The sequence below is a fragment of the Nothobranchius furzeri genome, chromosome 13 (assembly GCF_043380555.1).
Source record: "Nothobranchius furzeri strain GRZ-AD chromosome 13, NfurGRZ-RIMD1, whole genome shotgun sequence".
In the NCBI taxonomy this organism is placed as follows: Eukaryota; Metazoa; Chordata; class Actinopteri; order Cyprinodontiformes; family Nothobranchiidae; genus Nothobranchius; species Nothobranchius furzeri.
In genome coordinates, this window is record NC_091753.1 from 50,854,095 (window position 1) to 50,874,451 (window position 20,357).

Here is a 20,357-nt window from a genome sequence, read left to right on the forward strand (position 1 = left end):
ATTTTTACTTTAGAAATAATTGGCGTTCTTGCAGCTTGTTTTAATAGACCACTAAACAAAACAACATAGTTAGAATGGGAAATACCGATTTGGCGAGATGAGACAGACACAAAGGGGGGAGAAGCTGTTGATTATCAGCAGGGGAATAACAGCAAGAATTATCAACAGAGGCAGCACCAGTGGTTCTGTTGCAAGTTCCCACATGCCAAAGACAGTGGCAAGAAACGGAGTCAACAGGTGGGCCACAGAGAAAAGATTGGACCCACACTAAAACACACTGAACTTGCTTATGCGAGTAAAATCAGCCAGAAGACAGGGGCCCAACTGCACAACAAGCATCCAAGCTGGGACAAAAGAAGATCAACTGAAGATAAAACGTCTCAGAAGTGGACAAACCCTTCATGAAGATTCCAAGGGGTCAGAAACTGTGGCGAGAAGCGAGGGTCACGGAAGGGTCGCAGAGATAATGGATCAGAACTTGCTTCTGGGAGCCAAATTGGGCAAAAGGTCAAGAAGTGCCTGACCCTACCAGCAGGAGAAAAGGTGGAGCTGCAGGAGACAGTCTGAAGAGAGCCTATCAGAAGACGGAAAGCCTTCATGAGGAATGCTGGACTTAGGGAAAAGACACCTAATGGCCTGTGTTCAGCTGAAAAGCCGTCCTGAAGAATGTGTTGAACTAAAAAAGTGTGTATCTGGTAGATGACCCCATGACCTTACTGTCATGAGATAATGGTGTATGTGTAACTAGTGAACTTTTTACCTTGTCTCAGCTGACCCAAGAAGAGTATAAAAAGGAGCAGCTAGAAGCAGAGCGGACACAACAGTTGGGGCAGACGACAGTGAGAGACAGAGCAGAGCTGGGATAGAAGAGGTCATCCTCCGTCCTCTGGACGGAGGCTGACAGAGAGAGTTTTGGGGCAGTCGACAGACACAGTAACAGGAGCAGTAGCTTGAAGACAAAGTTGGTGTAAGCCAACTCATTATTCTTAATTAATCATTAGGACTAATTTCTCCTTGGGGGAAATGGTCAGTTTTATATCTATTCATTTTTGTATTTTTTGATCTTGTAATACATTTTTTGAAAAAGAATCCACATTCCTGATTTTTTAAAGGTCTTCTTTAAAGGGACAAAGGGGAGCCCTGACCTATCTTGAGGAGAGGTAAGCACATTAATTACAGGTTCCTGAATTATCAGGATTTACTTTATGGTTTGAGACAGATTAATAAAAGAAACATTAAGATAAAGAAGCTTGTCTTCTCCTCTCCCGTGAGTAACGAGATGTCTTAAGGGTGATAAAACCAAAACATTAGTAGGTTAATTTAGGCTCTGATTGCAAGTATGAAAAAGTCTCCGCCAGCGCTGGGAAGGTTGGATTAATTAGATAAATTGATAAATCTGTTAGCCTGATCAACTAACAAGAATCATTTTATAGTTACCAACCGCCCACAAAAGCTGACAGGGACGCAATTAATCCTAATAACCCAAAGAATTGCCAGCGACAAATGGCCTCGTGCTGGGCTTCGCCCTAGTATCTAAAATCACTAGATAACGGGATTAATTAAAAGGAAGTGTGCTCTCACAAAGAAACAAGTATGGCATATCATTTCTCCTTAAAATAGGGAACTGATTCTAATTGAGGAAGTCCAAACCAGGGTCTAGTACAATAAAACTCACCGACATCCCCACGAACCCTGAGAATGCAGCGTAGTCTTATAAGTTCTAAAGGAACCAGGTTTTAAAGGAACCGACAAATAGGAAGTGCTCGCGTCAGTTCAAATCACAGGCCCGAACACAACATTCCGTTTGCTGTAACTGCAAAAGCCCATGTCACTTCTCACACAATCGCCCCTCAAATTAAACTAGATCCCTGCCATATTCTGGTCTAAAGCCCCTTTTTGTGCTCTAAGTCCTCCGTTGCCGACTTAACCGAACTGCCAGTTTAGGCCCAGAATTAAACGATTATTTAAATAAACAAATATCGAAAAGGGGTATTTGTCATTTTCCAAGGGATTATGGTTTTTATTTTGGAAAAACTCTAAAGTAGTCAAAACCGGCAAATTACACCCTTAGCCCAGAGGTGCAGGCTAATCCACATTGTGCCTGCGCCTGGTTATCACAACAAATAATATCCGATCAATTGTGTGAAGGCCCAAGGGCTCTAAAATAAAATTATAAGTCAAATGAAATGAAATTAAAAATCAAAATGGTGGTCGACAGGGAGTCTCCAAATTGTAGTTTTGCCCTAAAACAAATTAAAGGTTGAAAGAGCTCCTGCAACAAACCAAAATAAAAAGTAGCACAACTATTAATTATTTATTGCTCTTGTGACCCGAGTATTTTATTTATTTATGGTGGATGGTTAAAGGTTTGGTTTAGATTTAGTCTAGATTACACACTGTTCCCCAGCTATAATGTGAGTGACCCCTGTCCTATTGATCTTTTATTTGCAGTTAATTGTATATTGGGTTTTTCTTTTTCTTTTTACTTTCTGGGAGTACTAATTTTCCAAACCTTCATATCCAGACACGGGATTTCAGGTGGTGTGTTTTATGGTGGCCACCTTACATCTCCATGTGGTTTGTTTTTCTTTTGTTATAAAAGCCTTCAAGCGCCTAAAGGCCTGCAAGCCACGTAGGTATTGGATTTGGCTTTAGTTTGACTAATAGTTCTATGGTGGCTTGTACTGAATTAAATGGTAGAGCGATAGCGACCATCTGCAGTGAATCATTTGTTTGGTATCCTGCCGAATGTCTCAGTTTAACTACCTCATTCTTTCCCGGAATGTAAACACCAGCCAGAAAATCCCAGTCAAACCAAGCTCCCAGTTTAGGTGCCGGAGTTACACATTAATCTATAACCTTTTTCAGTGTTTCTGTTCATCCTAACTTGATTTGCTTTCACCTACAAAATTTAGAGCTCAACTTACAAGAGTTGCACCTCACAAAATCCCAAAAATAATAATAATAATAATTGACTTGCTGACTTCAGGGTTCAGGTAATGTTCTAAGATCCTTGTTTCCGTGGGTTTGATTGGATTGCATCTGACGGTGCAGAGTTTTCACCTCACAGACTCTCACGCCTTACTGCAACATATCCACCTAACAAGCGATAAATTCAGTAAAAAGAATAAAGAAATCTCCGGTCCGGTCCTTTTCTATACTTGGTGTTTACGTGTTTTATTTTGACTTAAAAGTCGCCTGAGTTTTAAACAATGAAGGACATCCTGATTTGTGATTTTGTTTTGTTTCTTGGTTTCCTGCCATAAGCAGACTCTTTACCCTGGTTGGGATTTCTGACCATGATGATTTGACTTGCTGTTTTTACAAAAAAGAAGGTGTTCAGACCTTTCGTAAACCTTAACAACTTCCTATTAACTGAGTCTTGCCAACCATTGATGGGTTATGTAAATTACTGGTGTAGGTTAGTTTACTACAACGTGGAACATGAATTAGTGAATACACTTTGGTATGGTTTATTGATAAACATATGGGTTTCCTTACTCAGGTCTTTTGTTATGACATTGTGTTTGTTTTTATTATTTTATCTTTTGCTATTCAGTCAATTACGATCAGGGGGAACACAGTGCTAAATCTTTATGTCTCAGGGCAGTTTCTGTCCATCTCAGTGTTTGCGGTCTCGATTTTAGCTTAGGATGATAACGTGTGGACTGTGGTAGTCAATTTCTGGTGAACTTCGGCCCCAATGGGGGTCCGAACTTGACTGATCAAAAAGAATGATGGATGAATGTTGCTGAAGAAAAGTTCAAATTCCACAGTGATCTTGCAGACCCTTTTGTGCTTTCTCGCCACAGACCGTGAAACCAATGAGATTGGGGTCCTGCTGCTACCGGATGAGGCGTCAAGGTCACTCATCTCATCCCTCCCACTGCTGCACACTGCTGAGAGGGCCACAACGACTGACCAACCCCATGCAGGCTCACAGAGGACGGAAGATAAGTAAACGATCTGCCTTAAGCTTGCAGGGTCCATCCACGACACCTTTGCTGATGTTTGGTGATCGCACTCTGCCCTGGAACCGGCCCTCAGCACCTGACGGAACGAGAGGAAACAGCAGCAGTTGGGAGGTACAATGGCAACAACACCTGGTGGCTGAGACCCCTCCTGGGTCCGTCCGCACAACGCTGTGACCTGCCTCCAACGATGTCCAGATCCAGTACCCCAAATCTCCCATCTGGTTTCATGGCTCCCTGTCCAAAAAGACATCCCCTCATCGTCCCAACTGTCACAGAATCTCATGTTGCTATAACACCATCAAAGTTGCTGACACACGCCTTTTGCTCAGAATGGCTCTCTCTCCTGCCACACAACTGGTGTGGCTCACACGTGCAGATTGACTCACTGCCCCCCACCTCACATTGGCTGAGGATGGGCGTCCTTACGAGGACACCTGAGCTGAAGTAAGAGAGTCTGGGTCTGTGATGTTTATGTTTATGTTTATGTATTTAGCAGACGCTTTTGTCCAAAGCGACTTACAAGTGATAATCAGCATTTTGCCCTTGAGGCTAACAACAATAGTAACAACAACAAATTGACATCAGTCGTGGAGAGGAGGGAACAAAGAGTGGACAGTAGAGAGGGGGGACGGGTGCAGGCAAGGTGCTAGTTAAGAAGATGCTCTCTGAAGAGCAGGGTCTTCAGGAGTTTCTTGAAAATAGAAAAGGAAGCCACAGTTCTGATAGTGTTAGGAAGGTCATTCCACATTTGTGGAACGATGCATGAGAAAAGTCTGGATTGTCCTGAGCGTGGTGTAGGCACTGCTAGCCGACGATCCTGTGATGACCGGAGCGGCCGGGCCGAGACGTAAGCCTTTGCAAGAGGATTCAGGTAGATGGGAGCTGTACCGTCTCGGACTTTGTATGCTAGTGTTAGCAATTTGAATTTGATGCGTGCTGCGAGAGGTAGCCAGTAGAGCTCAATGAACAGAGGGGTGACGTGTGCTCTTTTAGGCTGATTGAAGACCAGACGCGCCGCTGCGTTCTGGACCATTTGAAGAGGTTTCACAGTACAGCCTGGAAGTCCAGTTAGAAGAGCATTGCAGTAGTCGAGGCGGGAGATGACAGTAGATTGCACCAGGAGCTGGGTGGCATGTTGTGTTAGGTATGGTCTGATCTTTCGTATGTTGTACAGCGCAAAGCGGCATGAACGGGCAACAGAGGCAACATGATCTTTAAAGGCCAGGTGTTCATCAATCACAACACCCAGATTTCGAACTGCCTTTGAAGGAGCCAGAGATAGGAAGTCATTCTGGATTGAGATATTGTGCTGTATGGATGGTTTTGCTGGGATGACAAGCAGTTCAGTTTTAGAGAGGTTGAGGTTGATGGTGGGATTTCATCCATTTTGAGATGTCAGAGAGACAGTTTGATATTCGTGCTGAGATAGTGTGGTCGTCCGGTGGAAATGACAGATAGAGCTGGGTGTCGTCTGCATAGCAGTGGTAGGAGAAGCCATGTGATTGAATGATCTCACCCAGTGAGGTGGTTTATATGGCAAAGAGAAGAGGTCCTAGTACAGAGCCCTGGGGGACTCCTGTGGCAAGGTGGTGCACGGTAGAGGACTGTCCAAGCCAAGATACGCAGAATGATCGTCCTGTGAGGTAAGATTCAAACCATGCGTGTGCTTTCTCTGTGATACCCATGGTAGAGAGTGCGGACAAAAGGAAGCCATGGTTGACAGTGTCAAATGCAGCCGATAAGTCGAGCAGAATAAGCGCTGAGGATTTGCAAGTCGCTCTAGCTTCTTTTAAGGATTCAGTCACTGCTAACAGAGCAGTTTCAGTGGAGTGGCCCTTTTTGAACCCAGATTGGTAAGGGTCAAGCAGACAGTTTTGTTAGAGGTATTCTGTAATCTGCTTGAAAGCCACCCTTTCAATGATTTTGGACAGAAAAGGGAGGAGAGAGATAGGTCGGTAGTTCTCCACATGATTTGGAGGAAGAGATGGTTTTTTTAGCAGCGGTTTAACCTGAGCATGCTTGAGAGAGATGGGAAATGTACCGGATGTCAGTGATGCATTGATCACATGTGTGACTGCCTCGCCTATTGTGGGAGCAATAGCTTGGAGCAGCTTAGTTGGAATAGGATCAAGTGGGCATGTAGTAGGGTGGCTGCACGTGAGAAGCTTGGACACACTGTTCTCAGTGACAGGGGAAAAAGAGGAAAATGAAGCAGTAGGGTCTGAGATGGTTGGGCTTGAAGGAGATTGTGGTAGTGAATGTTCAGGAGTGGCCAGTTGAGAAAACTGTTTTCTTATCGCTGCCACTTTGTCAGTGAAGAATGAGGCAAAGGTGTCAGCTGATAGATTGTTGGTAGGAGTTGGAGATGGAGGGTTGAGCAGAGTTTTGAAAGTTGAAAATAGTTTCTGAGAGTCAATAGAGCTGAGAATTGTGTCAGTGTAGAAAGCTTTCTTTGCATCAGTGATGACCCATTGCCTTTCCCCACCTACAAACACAAAGCCCCACACTTTGACGGCCCAACCACTAGGATTCTTCTGTTTCATCTCGACGAAAGTGCAACACCATCCCAACGTGACCTTCTTTGCTCTGCCCCCTCTGCAGTCCCACATACATCCCCACTGCTAAGCCTTTGGCCCTCGACTCTGCCCCATTTGAAGATGCTGAAGCCCCCAGACACTTCCTGTGCCTCATAGATTGGCTGTTTTAAAAAAGAGAAATTGGTATCGGCTTCTGTAACAATGTTTGCTCATGATTAACTCAGTTTCAGCTGTGTTACAGGTAAATGGATGGTTGACAGGCTCATGACAGGTGCCTTAGTCCGTATTTTCCCCTAATAAAGTTTTAGTTCACATGTTCCCCTGATGAACCTGGTTTCGTTTTAGCTTATACAACGCAGGCTGGTAACCACTGGTAGTCAACTCAGGTGGGTTTATTACCCTTTTATTTTTACCGTTATGTTTTCTTAATCGGTTAATCTTAAAATTATTTTTCATTTTAAAATTAATCATGTTTGATCATTTTATTTTTCATCTTAGAATTAATCATGTTTGATCATTTTATTCTTCATCTTAAACTTAATCTGGTTTGATATTTTTTCATCTTAAAATTAATTATGTTTAATAAATTAATCATGTTTGCATCTTAAAGTTAATCATATTTGGTCATCTTACATTTGATCATGTTTGATATCCAATATCTATCTTAAATTTCATCATCGTTGATCTTTTTTTTTACATATTTTGTGCTTTTCTGGTGTGTTAGCTGTTGATTCTTCAATTGCACTTAATCGCAATTCTGCTGTTCCTGTTTTATTCTGCTGCTCATTGAAAGTGACCTATGTGTCCACAGGGAGGACTGCTGACATTTTTAAGCTCAGGGTTCGGTTGATACTGTTGGTTGTTTAGGATGAACTCCATTTGAAATCAGGGAGGAAATGTTGGATAAAAAGCTGATTTTCACCTTCACTTTTTAATAGTATTGTTTTTTTTTTTTTTTTTCAAACAGAGTTCATTAGCCTTATTTTCATTTAACGTGGTAAATATAGTATTGGATGCATGGAAGATGATTTTGTCTGGGAACCATCTGGTGTTATTAACCGGCCCCTGCCGCAAGGAAAGTCGGCATTGTAAGTCTGCAGTTCTGTTATCAAAACAACCTCCCTATTGATGGAGTGTTTCTCTGAACCTGGGAAGATTTACTGTCTGTGAAGGAGTGGGTGTGGTGATCTTTTAATGTGTGTGTGTTTTGTCATATGTCATCTGTGAATAAAGCCTTTTGATGGGCCCCCGCTCGTCGAGAGACTAAACCGACCTCCCTCAACTGGTGTGTTTCTTTAATCTCTCCGGTTTTGCAAAATCTGACTATTGATTATTTGTGTTTATTGGTAAATGGTATTAATAACAATAATATCTCTAACCCCTCTTGTGTGTTGTGGACTTTCTTTGAGGTACGCCTGGATTGAATAAATAAAAATACCCAACACTGGTGTGGCAAGTAATTTAAGCTCCTTTTCTAATAGCACTACTCGGCCAATAATGGCACGATACAGCTCGGGTTAACACAGCTCACTTCTAGGCTTTTGAAGGATAAACCGATGTGACCAGATATTCAGTTCAGTGCGTGATGGTCATCACGCTGCATCAGTAGCATCTTCCTCAATAGATAAGAAATAGCCATGAATTCCTTGTGTTGTGTGACCAAAAATAAATAAATAAATAAAAATAAACAGGCTGATTCAACGTCAAGTTAACAATCTTTATTTTCCCAGTGGTTTAAGACTACTGACACTGCCTCCTGCTAGGATTACTGACTGGACTAATTAGCAGTTCAGCAAAGGTGTAGGAGGTGACCAAACCAATAATATAGATAAGAGTAATTGTTAGTCCACCCTTACACTTTCCCTAGCTGCCTTAAGACAACAAAAAGCTAGTTGGGGCAGACTAACAAATTACAAAAGAAATAAACAAACAAAACAACCAAACAAGGAGAGTAGGTAGCAATGGATTACTGTAAAAACAGAAATACACATTTACAATCGAGCCATAAAATGTACCAATGTTGAACATATCCACTAAAAACAAACTTAAAACACTGTACCTCTGTCTTGCAAACACCTCACACACTGCTCCCTTCAGTCAGCGTCTCATCTGGCCATCTGACCTTAAAACTCTGTGACCCTTTTATGTCCCTCGGCTTTGCTAGGAGTAAGATGTATTTTGAGGGAGTAATGAAAGATGTCTGTGAATGAAACCCAAACCAAATTAAAACTCTTAGAAGGAAGTTTATTAACAAAACAGCGCTCTGGGCTGAAATAAGGAATAAGAAACAAAAAGGTCATCCAAATACTGGGAATTAATAAACGAAAGGGTCTCTAATAACTAAAATTAATTCTAATAAACAAAAAGCGCAGTGCAAAAGGCTGGGAATAAAACTACGCAAATAAACACCAAAAGGCTGCACCAAAAGGGTGAGCTAAGTCTCTCATGAATTGAGGACACACAAACTACTATTAACTCAAACAAATACCACTCAGGTAACAAAACAAAACCACTCAGGTATCAAGGCGAAAACCACTTGGGTAACGAAGCTAAGACTTTAACGTCTTCACCGAGGAGAGAGAGAAGTGCCAACACCTCCGCATCAATGCTCATCTGAAAATATGTCCTCGAACATCTCTAGCAGCTCCCTTTTAACAGGGAGACTTAGTGATTACAATAGCCGGCAGGTGTGCAGGCAGCATACTGAGGCCATCTAGTGGCCAAGAACAGACAGCGTCTGTTACACCCCCTCCCTCAAAACAACACCTAACAAGGAACAAACAATATTATGTGACTGAAGTTGTTGCAACAGAAATAAACTATTGAGAGCTCCCACTAACTACGGAAAAGGAAACTAACCAACTGAACCTAGTCTTCATGGAGACGGAAAGGTGGGTGGCTTAAACACTAGCCCAGCAAGAGGGAACAATGTCTCCCCCTCCCGGAGTGATCCCGAGAAGGAAGGAAGTAACCCTCCAACACAGACCTCTATGTCCTCCAACACTACCAAAAATAACAAACGGAACTCCCCCCAAAGGAGTGGAGTTCATGTGCCTACAAGAGAGCCTCAAGTGTTAAAACTGCGTGAAAGGGCATCTGCCATGACGTTCTCAGTCCCCTTTTTGTGATGGATCTCCAGGGCGAATCCTTGTAGGAGGAGGGCCCATCTCATCAGATGTTGATTTTGGTTGTACATGCGGTCAAGGAAGATCAGCGGATTGTGATCTGTAAACACAATGGTGGTGAATCTACTGATGCCAACATAAACATTAAAATGTTGCAAGGACCATATCAGGGCTAAAGTCTCCTTCTCAACGGTGGAATAGTGTTGTTGTCCCAGGTTGAACTTTCTAGAAAAGTAGCAGTTTCTGTTTCTCTGTTAGTACCCTAACCCAGCTCCAGCATCAGAGGCATCGACCTCTAGCTTAAAAGGTTGAGAAAGGTCAGGAGCTGCAAGAACTGGAGCACAACACGGCAGATCACACAAAGCAAGAAAAACGTGGTTACAATCTGAGGTCCAAGAAAATGGGACGTTAGTACTTAACATGTCGGTAAGTGGTTTGGCAACAGTGGAAAAGTTACGGCAAAAGCAACGGTAGTGACCGGTCATGCCCAAAAATCGTCTGAGTTCCCTACGGGTGGTCGGTGGCTGAAACGAAACAATGGCCTGTACTTTATCAGACAGCGCCCTCACCTGGCCTTGACCCACCTCTTTTCAAACAGAACTGACTTGTTATGGGCGTATTCAACGTCTGACTGATTTACCTTTTTCAGAACGGAACCGTTGCCAGTAGGCTTCTGGTACAAGTTCATTTGCATTCAAGACTGTTGATTTTACTTTGTCATAGCTAAAACCGTCTGTTAGAGACAAAGCAGACACCACCTGAAGTGTCTGCTTCGACACAGTGACAGCTGTCTTACCTGTTAACCTACAGTTCAGAAGTAGAGGCCAAACCTTGCGAGGCCACTGCAGAGTCGTGGCAATCTGCTCGAAAGCGAGGAAATACCCATCCAATTCAGTCTCTCTGAACGGCGGCAGGCGAGTGATGCATTTGCTGACATCAAAGTGAGGTGTAAGCAACGTAGGACCAGGCTGAGTCACTGCTTCCGGTCGGTCATCCCCGAGGGGTGACGAAACTGTGGCGTCTGAACCTTCGGCGGGTTGAAACAAAGTCCTAACAGTGGCAGGATTGAGTTTCCTGCTCTATAAAGTGAGTTCAACTTCTTGGAATCGGATCTCAGCGTCCAATCTTTTCACATCCAGCTTATGTTGTAATTTCCTTTCAAGAGCACGTTCCTCGGCCCCTATGTGCAGACGAGCCAGTCTTAGTTTCAGGCGAGCACCGTTTAGCGGAGAAGGAGGGCTCTGACGAGGCAAAGATGCCTCAGAGGAGCAGGCTTCCTTCGGTTTCTCTATTTTCTCCTCTTCCTCATGGGTCACCGGCGGTGACACATGGCGTGACACTGGTTCAGAAGGCGGCAGAAGGATCTCCTGGGAAACCAGGTAATCCAGGATGAACTGACGTAGGGCGTCTTTGGTCAGCTGCTTAGGGACGAGCAGACTGAATTGGGCGGCAACCTGCTGCAGGTCAGATTTCCTACAACTCTCCAGCAGCCGGCGCGAGGGAACCTCCACAAATGCCTGTACGTCAAAGGATGCCATGGCCTCTGCTTTGCCTCTAAGAGAAATAACAAGGTTAGTCCCAAACACAGTACAAGTGGAAATGAAAAACGGGTTATAGGTGTAATAAATAACAAAATATCCCGGACGAGCCCCCACTCTTTTACGTCTCTCGGCTTCGCTAGGAGTAAGATGTAATTTTGAGGGAGTAAAGAAAGATGTCTGAATGAAACCCAAACCAAATTAAAACTCTTAGAAGAGAGTTTGGTGATGTGACATTCACAAACAAATCAAACCTTTTGATTGAGTTTCCAAAGCGAGCGATGAGAGCCGAGTCCTTGTAGAGAACTGTTGTCTTGTCCTCAGATGACTCAGTTATCTTGTTCTTTATTTGTTGTAAGGTAACAGAACCCACTTGAATTGTGGTGGTTCATCTGAAGTGGTTTATTCTTGTAAAACATTAGTGCACAAATAAATAAATACAAAAAATGGGTGAATTCTCCTTGATTGACAGCTTCCTCTTTTGGATTTGCAACTCTACTGGTCAACTTTCTTGGCTCCAGTAAATTTTTCATTTTCCTGTAGAGGCCTGGGGAGGGACTTAGGGGAAAATTTAAATTGCTAAAGATTCCCTTTTTAGTATCATAGAACAGGGTCCGATAGCAAAATTGAGAGCAAATTGCCACAATAAAATGTCAGTTAACATCATGCATTCTCACCATTTTTCCACCGCATTAAATGTGTATGTGTGTGTGTGTGTGTGTGTGTGTCTGTGTGTGTGTGGGGTGGGGACATTAAATTCCAGGCACTGTGGATATCTTTGAATCTCTGACACGTTGTTCTAAAATATGAAAATTGGGGGAGTGATACTCTTTTAACGTCATAATAGATGTAACCAAAGATTGGTGGTTGATGGTACTTTGTGATGGGTAACCAGCTGATGCTCAATAGATGATTTATAAACCCGTAAAAACACACCAACACCCACAAGCATCCACATGAGGAATGGAGATTCAGGCTATTTTCATTGGTTTGAGTCGAGTTATGTTTTTTTTGGACGTAACACCAGTTGTCTTTGGTGTTTTCATGGATGGTTTTAAAAACAGGATTGAGTCTACAGAGGCTCTGACTGCTGCTGGCATTCCTCTTGAGGCATCATCGAACAAATGTAACCAGCAGGGCACCCCTCGCTCCCCTGCGTTCTCATTGGATGGTGACTTTGTTATTGGAGGTGCTTTCTATATTCATAACACAATGCTAACAGGGATTTATAACTACACAACCAAGCCGGAGCCTCCTAAATGCTCTGGGAGGTTAGTATGAGGGGAGGAGGATTTTTAAGGTGTTAGATATGTATTGGATATGATGTGAATTGATGCAGTTTGGTATTACTCATGTATCTACTTAGGATTTTTTAAGCTGGTTTTATGTGAAGACAAATAATATATGACTTGAACACTACCCAATTTACAGAATGCATGCATGTTACAATTGTGTGTTATTGTTCATAAACAATCAGACCATCTGTTATTTAGTTAACCACTTTTCAGTAAAGCATTTTTCAAAATGTTAACAACTCTTGAACTGAAGTATCAGCTTTTTATGATTTACCCGTTTCATATTTCAATGGTTTAGTGTTCATTGATGAAATAATTTCTAACATTTTTTGCAGTTTTTTATTGTTCTGTAAACCCATACTACCACTGTCCTATTTATGTGCAGCTTTAACACTCGGGAGCTGCGTTTTTCTCGTGCAATGATCTTTGGCATAGAGGAAATCAACAACAGCACAGAGCTGCTGCCAGGCATAAAACTTGGATATCAGATCTATGATGTTTGCTCCTCAGTGTTGATTGCTTCTCATGCTGCATTTGAGCTGTTAAACCGCCAGGACCCTGTATTTTACAAAGACGGCAATTGTTCTAATTCTGGTGCAGTGATGGCTGTTGTTGGAGCTTCTGGATCCACGCCATCCATCAGCCTGTCACGCATCATTGGGTCCTTCAACATTCCTCAAGTAAGTAATAATCAGGGCTGCCAACTTTTGAACATTTAAAAGAGTGAGACGGGGTCATGGGGTTGGGAGCGGACTATTCGCCGACCGTTTAGAGTGGGGGGTTGAATAATATTGAGACTGTTTGTGCTCTACATTTTATTTATTTATTTCCACTCTGTATGGAAGAGGATTAGCATCACTGACAAGAAAAAAAACATTAAAAGAAAGAATTCCTACATTTTTCTCAGAACTCTGACTTTTAATCTCGGAATTCTGACAAGTAATTCTGGGGAATAGGTCAGAATTCTCTTTCTTTTCTTTTTTTTAATTTTCAGTGGCCCTACTCCTCTTCTGTACATCTGACTTTACAGAGGAAACTGACCTTTGTTTAAAACAAATTTTCTTTTCGTGAGGAAATTTTATCATCCAACTCTCCTGAACTTCTTCACACTATCTATCTATCTATCTATCTATCTATCTATCTATAAGCAGTAAAGAGTTACAGGAACTTTTAATTACAATTAATGTAAATGTTTTACATTTCCATCTAGGGGTGGGCAATATCATGTCATTCATAATATTATGTTTATGTTTATTCATTTCGCAGACGCTTTTATCCAAAGCGACGTACAAGTTTTTTTTTTGTTCCTTTTTTTTTTTTTTATAACCTGTAGGGCATGTTGTGATGTGTGGGGGAAACCGGAGTACCCGGAGGAAACCCACGCATGCATGGGGAGAACACGCAACTCCACGCAGAAAGGCGAGTTTTGAACCTGCGACCTTCGTGCTGCGAGGCAACAGTGCTAACCACTGCGCCACCTGTTATTATTTCCTGTCAAGAGAAACAATCATGTTAAGCTAACTTCATGATGTAATTGCATCCACTAAACAAAGGATTGTGTTAATTTGGGTCATCAGCATGAAGTTATCAAAGCAAACATGGCTGGAATCAGTTTTACCTGTAATCTGTTTCTCTACGTGTGTGTGCTGCTGTAATGAGTGGATGTCCCCACTGTGGGAATAATACAATCTACTCTATTCTATTAATTCATGTCAGCCAGCAGAAAAATAAACGTTTGAGGAATTTTGACCTTTCCAAGCTTCCGTACAAGTAACCTGGCTATAGAGGAGGGGTTCGTCTCACAAACGAGAAACACATACTGGTGAAGCGGTGAATTAAAATACTAGGATTCCTAATGTTTTAATTCACTGCGTCACCAACTAATGTAGGAGAGGGAACGTGTGAGAGTCACCACGGTAGGAAGCCCAGCTGGCTGTGAGCGAGAGTAGCGAGCGATCTGTGGCTGATGTGTGAAAACAGAAAAAAAAAACATTTGGGACTGAAGCTCCGTCAACATCGGCAGGCGACGCGGCTGCATTTCTAAATAAAGCATGTCATTTTGGCGGCGAGCGCAGCCGCAACTCACGGTTCTGGGAGAAAGAACCGGGCATGCCCATCCCATCAACAGCAGGTGGAGCTCACTGCTCCGCCCATCTCACAACCAGAGTGGAAAAAAGCGTATAGGCTTGGATTATACAGATGGGATTCTGCGTGAAATAACACCAGTTAAATTATTACTTAAGTGTTGTTTGTGTGCATGTTGTTCAGTAGCTAATGCTATAATTAATATCATCTGGTTTTTTTCGTAAGCCCTACACACTGTGTGTGATGCACATTTGGGGAGCGCAGGCGCTGGTTTAGCGTGAGAGATTGGAGGTGTGGCATGAGAGCGTGTGAAGAGGGTCAAATGCGTGCGTCTCACGCTCAGTGCGTGAGAGTTGGCAGCCCTGGTAAACTGGAAAAAAAATCAATTCTTAACAGTACAGATCTTTAACTTTTTTTCTTTCCTACAGGTCAGCCACTCTGCCACGTGTGCCTGTCTGTCAGATAAGCAGCAGTACCCATCTTTTTTCAGAACAGTTCCCAGTGACCAGTTCCAGGCTGATGCACTGGCCAAGCTGGTGAAACACTTTGGCTGGACTTGGATAGGAGCTGTCCACTCAGACTCAGATTATGGAAATTATGGGATGGCCTCTTTTCTTGCTGCAGCACAGAGAGAGGGAATCTGTGTGGAATATTCTGTATCCTTCTTTCGAACCGACTCGCGTAGCAAGATCAAGGCAGCAGCTGATGTTATCCGCAGGTTTCTACATGAACTATTTTAATTGTATTTCCGGAATAGACGGCAAGCTCAGTAATAAACTTTATTTTCTAACCTGGGAAAAGATAATAGAATAATTCACAGTGAATTCCTGTAAAAATGCTCTAAAATCTTATCTTGTTTAGGGCTGTTTGAATGACAGTGTTGAGAGATTAACAATAACACCTAATCTGGATGGAACAAGTTCATGTTTACTGTCAAAACCTTCAGAGCATTTCATGCTGATTCCATTTTTTCCATCCTATGTACACATACACAGCCAAGAACAAAAGAGCAAAACATGGACAAAAAATAATAATCTTTAAATGGCAACAGCTTTAGCTTTATGTGCAGAGTACCCTAAACCTTGGACCAGCGCTCACATGCAGACTCCATATAAAATTAATTCATTGGTTATATAGCATGCTGGGATTGATATATTTGTCTTTTATGTGATTGTTTGATTTTTACTATTGTTTTATGTTTTCAATGTTTACTTTTGTTCCAAACTGATATTTGACCAACATTTAGTCTCTTTCCAGAGTATTTCTCTTCTCCGTTGGCACCATCTAGTGGCTGACAAGCATATCACACAAAAACTCTGCTGCTCTGTTTGTTTAAGATGGCGACTTCACGTTTCTGTTTATAAATGTGCTTCTGTAGCCGACAAACAGAGCTAAAACACGTTGTTTTACGAATATTATTTGTCATGTCGTGTTCTCATATATTTATATTTTAGAGACTTACTTGTCCGTGAAAAGTTCATCAACTCTGCATCAGCTGCGGTATTCCTTAAATTTGAAGCAAGTAAGCCGTAGTCTAACACTGTTGGTTCGTTCTGGTCGGCGCTCAGTTTCCTATTGCACAGAGCTCTGTGGGGCAGGGGGCCGTGCTTAGCAAGAAAATGAAAAATAAATTTAAAAAAGACGCATTGCTTACATTATATCACAGAACATGATAAGATAGTCACTTTAATGGATTTCTGAAAAATCATGCACGATTCCTGAAAAGAGAAAACTCTGGAAAGCAGCTTTAAATGAGTACCAAAAGCCAAACTAAGTTCTTACATTTGTAAAATGAAATCACCTTTACTAAAGACCCAAAACATTAATTCTAACACAAAATGTATCCATTTAAAGTTTTATGGATTTAAAGGTCTGCAATTGTTTTTCTCTGCAGGTCAACAGCGACGGTTGTTGTGTCATTTACAGCCAGTGGAGATATGATAGTTCTCCTAGAAGACCTGGCTAAGGATCCTCCACCACCTCGTCAGTGGATAGGAAGTGAGGGTTGGGTGTCTGATCTACACCTGATGATCTACACTTTCTGTGCAGGAGCCATTGGAGTTACCGCTCCGAAATCTGTCATCCCAGGTCTGAGAAATTTCCTACTGGATCTTTCTCACACTGAAGTAGCTGCCTCCTCAGTGCTTACAGAGTTTTGGGAGGATGCTTTCAACTGCACCATTACAAAAAGTGAGAAGTTCTTCACAAGAATTTGGATAACTGATATTGACTGCTTTTGTTTTTAGAGTATTTTGAAGACAACATTGTTGTACGGTTAAAGCTACATTAGACAATCAGGAAAACAAGGTAGCCTAAAACGTTTTTTTCATGCCTCTTAACAACCTAGTATAGTAGAAATATATTGGAGATGGAATGACAGCCAGTGGGAGGGGTTCTGAGACGGTATAGATTTTATGTTGCAACTTAAAGTATTTAAAGCAGATTTGTGATATAAAATGTTTATAACAACTTTGTTTTTGATGAATTTAGTTGCATCCCCACATATGACAGTATGTGATGGAACTGAAGATATAAAGTCACTCAAAAGCCCGTACACTGATACATCACAATTGAGAGGTACAAACATGGTGTACAAGGCTGTCTATGCAATAGCTCATGCTATTCACAATGCAGTGTGTCACGAAACTAATTTGAATGTTCAGTGTGACAAAACAACCAAGCTGGAGGCAAAGCAGGTCAGTCTAAATAATCACACACACACACACACACACACACACACACACACACACACACACACACACACACACACACACACACACACACACACACACAGACAGACAGAGAGAGAGAAAAATGATTTTTATTGTATATTTTATGTTGCAATTTTATGTTTTCACAAGGTTTTGACCGAACTACAGAAAGTCAACTTTTCCCGTAACGGTTATCCTGTATCATTTGATGCTAACGGAGATCCTGTAGCTTTTTATGAGCTGGTCAACTGGCAGAAGAGTGAGAGTGGAGTTATTGAGCCGGTAACAGTAGGATACTATGATGCATCACTGCCGAAAGGACAGGAGTTTCACATCAGCAGGAACATAACCTGGGTTGAAGGCAGCTCACAAGTAAGGATTAATTAAAAAAATGAACCAGGGAAGTTTTAAGTCACCTTATTATTCTTTCTATTTTGTTTTCCATTCAAGATCCCAGTATCAGTGTGCTCTGAGAGTTGTCCACCAGGAACTCATAAAGTCTTGCAGAAAGGAAAACCCATCTGCTGCTATGATTGTACACCATGTCCTGAAGGAGAGATTAGTAACGTCACTGGTAGAATCACACTCTTTCCATCCATTTTTTCACTATTAAATCAGTGACAACAATTGTTTCTGCTTTATTTTTCAGATTCTCCAGACTGTTTCCCGTGTCCCAGTGAATTGTGGCCTAATGCACGAAGAGACGCTTGTTTCCCCAAACCTGTGGAGTTTCTTTCCTATGATGAAGTCCTGGCAATCATCCTGGCTGCATTCTCTGTTAGTGGGGCCTGTCTGGCCATCATAACAGCAGCTATTTTCTTTCATCACAGAACAACTCCAATTGTCAGAGCCAACAACTCTGAGCTGAGCTTCCTGCTGCTCTTCTCTCTGACTCTGTGTTTCTTATGTTCATTAACTTTCATCGGAGCTCCCTCTGATTGGTCCTGCATGCTGCGACACACAGCGTTTGGTATCACCTTTGTTCTCTGTATCTCCTGTGTTCTTGGCAAAACTGTAGTGGTTGTAGTGGCCTTTAAAGCTACACTTCCAGGTACTAATGCGATGCAATGGTTTGGGCCTCCACAACAAAGAATGACTGTTGTGTTTTTCACATTTATTCAAATTATAATCTGTACTGTGTGGTTGTTACTCAGCCCTCCATTCCCAATGAAGAATCTGAGCACATACAAGGAGAAGATCATCCTGGAATGTGCATTAGGTTCTGCTGTTGGGTTCTGGGCTGTGCTCGGGTACATTGGCCTGCTGGCTGTTTTCTGCTTTGTGTTAGCTGTTCTAGCTCGGAAACTACCTGATAATTTTAATGAAGCCAAGCTGATAACCTTCAGCATGCTGATATTCTGTGCAGTGTGGCTCACCTTCATCCCAGCATATGTCAGCTCTCCTGGAAAATTTACTGTAGCTGTGGAGATATTTGCTATTCTGGCCTCCAGTTTTGGACTGATTCTGTGTATATTTGCTCCAAAGTGTTTCATCATAATATTTCAGCCTGAGAAGAACTCTAAGAAATATTTATTGAACAAGAATTAGATTAGCGCTTCCTTGTCGGTAATGTAGCTTTAGGAAGTATAATGGTCTGCCTTAACAGCTGCCCCTTCACACAGTAACACCGCCAAGGTCGGACGCTTGGTTCAGTATGTTTACATTCCAGGAGAAGAGTCAGAAGAACAGAAGAAGAACGCTTTTGATGGAGTAATCAAAGTACTTTATTTGTGATAAGCTAAACAAAACACACACACACACCAACCCGAACCATCTACATCCATATGCATCCATCATTGAGATAGTCCTGGTAGATTGTAAGAATTTATAATTATAGAAATTAAAGATTCTTAAACGATCCCAACTTTCTCTCTTTCTTGTCTCTCAGTCAATACAAAGTGTTTAAGTAAACTCCCTGATGATAAAAACAACCTCTTCTGATTGATTACTTAGATTGTATAAATATACAAAATCAGGTAATTAAATTATCTAATTACAGTATATAAATATACAAACTTCAAATCACAACATTATGATGAGCTTTGCCTGATATCTGCACAGTTTATTACACTTTGTGCCAATTTTGAGACATATTTGGGATTTTTGTTGAGTGTGAGTTCAGAGAGGAAAGGAAAAAAGCGAGCCTTTTCCTCCATTCAGCTTAGAGCGCTTTTATCTTGAAGGGGGGTGCACATTCCTCACCCTCCAAAGGAGGCGCTGTTTCATCAAAACACCCTAAAGCTGACGTAGCATCCGCGGCCATCTTGGGGCCTACATACGAAGGTATATTTTCCTGTCTTGATACGTTGAAAACTGTCTGTTTTCTTGTTTGTAGCTGTGTTTGTGACACTGTGTGAACATTCTTTAGTAAAATCCGAGATTTTACTCCCCGTCGGGACTCACTCCCTTCGGCGAGGCTACTGATCAGAGCCTGTTTATTTTCTGGTAACCGCGGTAGCATAATAGTTAGCATACCTCGCTAATATTATCAGCTTTAAGCCGTTGTTAGAGACCGCAGACCACATCTGCACACCACGGTGCAGTCAATAAAGTCCCAAATTACCTCGTCGCTGGAGACGTTTGGTCGATCGGGCATTATTTTTGCGCTGGTAGCTCCAGCGAATAGCTAGCATTAGCCGGAGAGCTAACTATTAACCTCGGTTTAGCCTCGGGTACGCGACCCGATAAGCTGTCTAAGCCGCTCCGACGCAGCGATTCTGCGTCCTAAATTCCGCTGGACCTTCCGGTACAAAGTACAGTCGGTTCAGTTCGCGGAGATTCTAGTCTCCGATCCGGTGTGGTAACACTGCGTATTGCTACCGGGAGAAACGCCGAGTGACGGACGGCGCATGCGCGGCGATCCGCCATCTTAGGTAACCCGACACGTCATCTTGGGTAGGTCAAAAGAGAATGTTATTTTTGGCATTTCTAAATGATTTTGCCCAAAATATTCATTCAAAAGCCAAGCTTCCCTGTAACTAATTCTTTAATAAGTCTACAGGTAAGGTTGTTTCAGGAGAAATTAGTAAATTAAAGAACACATTACTAATTTGGAAGATGAGCTCAGAGGAAACAATGCAATTTCCATCACA

At 42.1% G+C, this 20,357-nt stretch overlaps 1 protein-coding gene across 1 annotated transcript; it reads left to right on the top strand.

Moving 5' to 3' along the window:
- Nucleotides 1-11,172: 11,172 nt before the first annotated feature.
- On the top strand, nucleotides 11,173-19,157 carry LOC129163796 (extracellular calcium-sensing receptor-like). Its single transcript, XM_054742509.2, has 9 exons — nucleotides 11,173-11,207; nucleotides 12,239-12,445; nucleotides 12,855-13,149; nucleotides 14,983-15,272; nucleotides 16,449-16,744; nucleotides 17,045-17,250; nucleotides 17,416-17,637; nucleotides 17,716-17,839; nucleotides 17,915-19,157. Exons 1-9 carry the CDS (start codon nucleotides 11,173-11,175, stop codon nucleotides 18,811-18,813), a joined length of 2,574 nt encoding a protein of 857 aa, XP_054598484.2. The 3' UTR covers nucleotides 18,814-19,157.
- Nucleotides 19,158-20,357: the final 1,200 nt, after the last annotated feature.